We start from the raw sequence: 6,000 nt of genomic DNA on the forward strand, positions 1-6,000 counted from the left end.
CTCAGTGTTCCAGGTTGATGCTTTATCTACTGCGCCACCACAGGTCAGGCTCATAGATCTTTGAGGGTCCTGGCAAATCATACTTAGTCCCTTAGAATTCTGATGATGCTCGAAGCTGGTCAGTACACTTGGGGCCTTGTGGTCCCTAAGCCTGGCTTTGGAGCAGCAGAGGGCACGCAGCTGCTATAGAGTGGCAGGCTTCTCAGGGGTGTGTACGTGCCATTTGGGTCCTCTCACTGCTTCTCTGTATCCCCCCTGATGACATTGGGAGCGATGATAGTGGTGGTTGTTGGAGCACTGATAACTATTTAAGAATTTATTAGAGGCCCTGGCTGGTTGGTTCAGTGGTAGAGCATTGGCCCGGTGTGTGGAAGTCCTGGGTTTGATTCCTGGCCAGGGCACACAGGAGAAGCACCCATCTACTTCTCCACCCTTCCCTCTCTCCTCTCCTTTCTCTCTCTCTCTTCCCCTCCTGCAGCCAAGGCTCCATTGGAGCAAAGTTGGCCCAGGCACTGAGGATGGCTCCAAGGCCTCCACCTCAGGTGCTCTGATTGCAGCGGAGCAACGCCCCACACCCCAGAGGGGCTGAGTATCGCCCCTTGGTGGGCATGCTGGGTGGATCCTGGTTGGGCACATGCGGGAGTCTGTCTGCTGCCCCCCACTTCTCACTTCGGAAAAATACAAAGAATTTATTAGGTATGGGCATAGTGCTCAGCATGTAATATACTCTCATTTAATTCTCATGACCCGATGAAAAGTAGTATTTCTCTTAGATGAGAAACTAGACTGAGAGTTGAGTAGTTTTTTTCCAAGATAACTCAGCCAACAAAGGGCAAGGCTAGGACTCCAGCATCTGTGTGGCAGTCACCACATGTCTCCTGCCCTTCCTCGCTGCCCACAGGGAGACAAGACACCTAGATGAGATGCAGCGAGCCATGTGGAAGGGCCACAGCCTGCGGGAGGAGGAGGAGAAGCTGATGCGGCTTGGGTCCTCTTTCCGGGATGAAGTGCAGCCCCGGGGCCTCACTTCCTTCTCCACTCCCAGGAGATGGTTGGGTCCTCTGGTCCCGTGTTAAGGGTGCTGGGCCTCTAGGGCCCGGGACTGGCAGTAGGCTTAGGGCTTCTGGGCTGGTGAAAATGGCAGGGACTTCAGCTTTGAATTGGTGGTCTGTGCTGAGTGGTCCTCACACACTTGAAGCCTCTGCCTCTTGAAGTTTTAAAACATTTTTAAAAGATGAATTTTTAAAATTCATTGATTTGAGAGCAAGAAACATCGATTTGCTGTTCTACCTAGTTGTGCATTCTGCAGTTTCTTGAGAGGACCTAGCCCTTGCGCGGTGCCCTAGAACAGGTGTTCCCAGGGTGTGGGGAATAGTGCACCTAGCTGGTTGCTCTACCTTACTGGCACCTTGTAGATTTTCCCCTGGATACCTGACATGTGGGGGTGGCAGGAGGGACGCTTAGGTGGAGACACTGCAGGGAGAGTTTACTGGGGGAGAGGGTGGGCATCTGTCTGGTCCTGGTGGCCCTACTGCCTGTGTCTCGGGGGGTTGAGTTCCGTTAGCCTGGCCTCCCTCCCGCCCGCCCCTGCCAGGCAGCCTGCTGGGTGTGCTGCTTTCCGAACTCCAAGAGCTCACACACTGGGTGCTCAGTCTCTTCCATCACAAGGGCCATGGACAGAAGGCACAGGGAGAGTGCCAGTAGTAACTGCTGCTTCTCTCCACAAGGATGAGGACGCTCTGAGGGGAGCCCCCAAGAAAGTTGTGACCTTTGACCTCAGCAACACAGAAGATGGGAGCAGTGAAAGTTCAGAATCCAGCAGTGGAAGTTCAGAATTTGACCCCCTGCCTCACAGTGAGTGGTGGCAGCAGGGATGGGGGGAGGACCACCGTTTCCATGTGGACAGGGGAGGCAGGGGAATAAAGGTGCAGTCCCTTCCCTCGGCTCCGTGTGGGTGGGCCTCTAGGGGACAGTATCTGGGGTAGGTTCTCAGTAAGTGCTTGGGGAGGAGTGAACCAAGCTGGCCTTGCCAGCCAGCAGGACCCAGGAAAGCCTGAGTGTGCAGAGTATTTACAGTGAGGGGCATGCCGCCCGCCACTGCCTCAGGGAGGAGGCGGAGAGGGCCCTCCTGCTCCTTCCCCAAGCCTGCGCTGGAGAGCCTCTTTCCTAGGGCCTCTTGCTAAGTCTGCACTGTTGGGAACACAGAAGCCCTGCCATGCCCTATTGTCTGGAGGAACAGGGAGGGGCGGGCGTAGGGTGCCATAGTGCCACCTGAGCCTGGGGATGCTTCAGCACTAGAAACTTGAGTTCTTCACCACCTGCCTTTCCTTTCAGTCACCCCGACTGCGAGCCCCACCTCCCTTAAGATCCACTACTTGAGCAGCTCCCTGCAGCGGATCAGCAGCGAGCTCAACACTGTGCTCAGCGTGCTGGGCGGCCCCCGCGCTCAGTCACCACCACCACTCCTCACATCCACCCCAGCACATGTCCCTTCCCCATCCTTCAGGAGCACTCCCCTTCCCACCCACTCTTCCCTGGTTCGGGTCTCAGCCTTGTCCCCGGCTGCACCCGTGTCCACCCCGTGGGCCTGGCACTCGGGGCTGGGCCCCCGGCTCTCCTCCCCCATGACTCAAACAGTGGACGACTTCCTGGTGGAGAAGTGGCGCAAGTATTTTCCAAGTGAGCTTCCTTCCAGGCAGAGCCTTCTTACTTCCTCCTTATCCTCCCCTGCCCCAGCTCTGGGTCCCTGGGAGGACCTTGCCGGTTGCCCTGCAGCTGCAGGCTCCGTGGTCGTGGAAGTTTACGCGGAGTGTGGGCTGACTGGGCCTTTATAACTCCAGAGCCCAGCGAGCCTAACAGGTCACCGTCATCATTTTCGTCATAGTTACCATTATGTGCTTTATGTGGTAGGCCAGACATTTTATATAAAGTTTTCATTTAGGCCTTATACTAGCCCTTGAGGCAGTAATTAGATAGCCCTGTTGCAGATGAGGGAACTGAGACCCAGGGAGGGTACGTGGTGTGCCCCAGGATGCCTGGGAATGAGCCATAGGCTGCGCTTCAGTGCCTGTCTCTGTGACTCCAGGGTTCTGCTTGTCACCCTTGGCTGTATGGCATCCTCCTGCTTCTGGGCAGGGTGGCTTCCCCGGATGTCAGGACCATTAAGGAATGTGCAAAGCCATAAGACTATAGTTATTTGAGGGAAAAAAGTTACACCTCTACATTCCAATTTAAACAGAAAAGTAGATTAAGTTTTAGACATAAAATAAATAGGGTAACTTCCATCACCTTTCATTTTCAACTCTGGAAAGTTTCCGTTTTTGTGTTTTGGTGGGCAGAGCGGTGGGGGCTGGCCCAGCTGACCCTTGTTCATTCTGAATGACACCCCCCTCCACCTTTCAGCTGGAGTCCCACCCCTCCTCAGCGGCCCCTTGCAGAACAGGCTGGGTTACGTGTCTGCCAGGTGAGACGCCTGTAGGCTCCAGCGGAACACACTGCCTGGCTGCATGCGCTTCCCTGAGCTGGCAGGGCCTCTGAGGGGGAGCAGAAGCCACGGTAGCGGAGCCCAGAGCAGTCGGGCAGGCCTGCCCACAGTCCACAAAACTGCCTGGGTCTAGACACTCCACACACACATGGGGAGGGTCCAGTGGGAACGTGGGGGTGGGCAGGCATACCTGGCCCAGCCCCATAGGGAAGCTGCCCTGTGGGAGAAGCAGCCCCTGGCCCTCCAGCCCTGGAGAGCGGCCTTTGTCTTTGGCTCTGTCTGCTTTCCCCAGGCCTGTTGAGTCAACAGCTGGAGGGAGAGCCTGTGGGAGACAGGGCAGTTATTTCAGCCTGTTCTCTCTCGTTCATCTTATTTCCTGCCAAGGGTATCACCACCACGCAAGGCCCCCAATCATAGTATCCCCTCCCATACACTCCTTTGACCAATTCAGGAGCTTATGCTGGGCAGGTATTGAAGCTGACATTGGGGAGAGCTTTTGCTGATGACATTGGTCCAGAATCTGTGGATGTGGGAACTTAGAGTCTTGATGTCAGGAGTAGTCACTGGTGGAGGGGTGGGAGGGTGATGAGAACATTCTAAAGGGGGGGCCTGCCAGTAGAAGAAGCCTGGGGTTGCTCAAAACCCCAGAAAGCTGGTGGGAGGGCAGATGTGGCAACCTGTGTCTGGCTGCATCATGTACCCCTCCCCTCCCCATACTATCCTTCCCAGAGAGCAGCTCCGCCTCCTGCAGCGTCCCCACTCCCACACCCCTGAGCTGGGCAGCACCGACTTCCAGGCCATGATCGAGGCTAACCGGAAGTGGCTAGAACGCTATAAGAATGACCCCAAGTTGTATCCTTTAAGCTGGTTTTCGCGTTCCCTTCCTGCTGTAGCCACTGGGATGACTGAGCTGGGCTGCAGGGATGTGTTTGTGCCCTGAATTTGGGGGACAGTCCTGTTTGGCTTTTGACCCTTCCTCCCATGACACCCTGATGCCCCGCTGGCTGCAGTGTTCCTTCACCTTGTGACCAGACATCTTTTCTCAGTGCACAACCCAACAGACACCTCAGGCCTCCTTCAGGTAGACCTGGATGAGACCAGCAGACTGAAGATTTATCGCTACTGAGACCCTGGCATCTCCTGTGCCCAGCAGTGCCTGCACTGTCTCTCCTCCTGTCCCCTTTGCTGCCTTCCCCACTGAAAACTTGGAGGGGCGTTGGCAGGGGAAGTGGGCTGAGTGAAGAGGATGGTACAGCCGAAAGCAGTAAGCCACCCGCAGTGACTGCAAAATGGGTATCTGGCTGGGATGTGTGGGCTCTTGTGAGCTCCCTTGTGGACCCAGCAACACTGAGGATGTGGGCATCAGAGACACAGCACTATCAAGAGGAAGAGGTGGCTTTAGAAGAACTGCTGTCAAAGGCCTGGGGACTCCCTTGGGAACCACATTGATCCCTCGTACCTGCAGGGCAGGGCATGGTTGTGTGTGTGGTCCTGGTGTCACCAGAACAGAGCCCCAGCACGTCTCTGAGCCTGAGATGAGGCTTTCTCTCCAATACCTCAGTTTTGTAGAGATCAGACCTTTTTCTTTTTAAAAAAATGTCCCCCTTTTTTTGTGCCACTCATTTCTGACTCTCAGGATTGGCCCAGAGCTCTGCCACAGGTCGCTGGAGGCAGCCAGAGTTTTGTCACCTATCTTCTCTGCCGGCACTGCTATCCTCAGGAGCACCCCTTCCCACTCCTGGCTCTCCGCAGAGCCCCTCCAGCCAGCTTCTCAGGTCTCACCACACAGCTGTCAGGAAGCCACAGCCATAAGAAAAGCCTGGGTGGCTTCAGGTCATCGCCTTGCTGTTCTCTGCCCTGGGTACAGTCACGGACTCTCATCTCCATCTGTCTGCTCTGCCTGTGCCCACCCCACTGCCCCTTCTTGCTCTGAAGGAGATGAGGGCTGGGCTCGTGCCTGGCCTGAGCAGCCAGTGAGGTTCCGGCAAGCCCTGCTGCTCAGCGGGCTGTTCTCTGACATCTGTCTCATTGTTTAATAAAAGGCCCCCATTTTTCTTGTTTTGAAAGCTGTGAGTTGCCCTAAGTCTCTGATGCATAGAAACCAAATCTCTTCCACCTCACTGCTCATTTCACTGTCACGGAGTAAGAACTAAGATCCATATGGGCACCCCCCACCCTTGTGTTTTATGGTCATCAGTCTACCACACAGAAAAAAGTCCAGTTTGTCATTTGGCTGATTCTGCGTGCTTTGGGACTAGTCTTTGTGTCATACCCATCTCGTAACATCCTGTGTTTTGTACATCAGTTAAATCTCTGCAGGTCCATTTTCTAAAGGGTTGTGTGAATGGTTCCTTCTCTCTGAATACTTTTACCTCCTTCCTCTTAAGAATAGAGGAAGGGAAAATTAGTATTCACAGGACATCTCCAAGGTCACTGATAATCATCACAACCAACCTGTGATGCCGAGCTTTTCATCTTTGTTTCTATGAAGAAGAATCAAGGATCAGAGACCTGTA

General features: G+C 54.7%; 1 protein-coding gene across 11 annotated transcripts in view; it reads left to right on the plus strand.

Annotated features, from left to right (window-relative positions):
• CEP164 (centrosomal protein 164) overlaps nt 1-5,783 on the plus strand; it is an 86,133-nt gene extending 80,350 nt beyond the window's left edge. For 7 of the 11 annotated variants that reach the window (XM_066245573.1, XM_066245578.1, XM_066245610.1 and 4 more), the window contains 5 exons: nt 1,728-1,854; nt 2,335-2,679; nt 3,403-3,463; nt 4,214-4,336; nt 4,517-5,781. In XM_066245573.1, the coding sequence (XP_066101670.1) occupies nt 1,728-1,854; nt 2,335-2,679; nt 3,403-3,463; nt 4,214-4,336; nt 4,517-4,610 (750 nt within the window). In that variant the 3' untranslated portion in view covers nt 4,611-5,781. Of the gene's footprint in view, nt 1-1,727; nt 1,855-2,334; nt 2,680-3,402; nt 3,464-4,213; nt 4,337-4,516 lie in introns of all 11 variants that reach the window. The other 4 variants (XM_066245626.1, XM_066245618.1, XM_066245634.1 and 1 more) reach the window with 2 other exon arrangements.
• The last annotated feature ends 217 nt before the right edge of the window (nt 5,784-6,000 follow it).

This window comes from Saccopteryx bilineata, chromosome 1 (genome assembly GCF_036850765.1).
Source record: "Saccopteryx bilineata isolate mSacBil1 chromosome 1, mSacBil1_pri_phased_curated, whole genome shotgun sequence".
NCBI lineage: Eukaryota > Metazoa > Chordata > Mammalia > Chiroptera > Emballonuridae > Saccopteryx > Saccopteryx bilineata.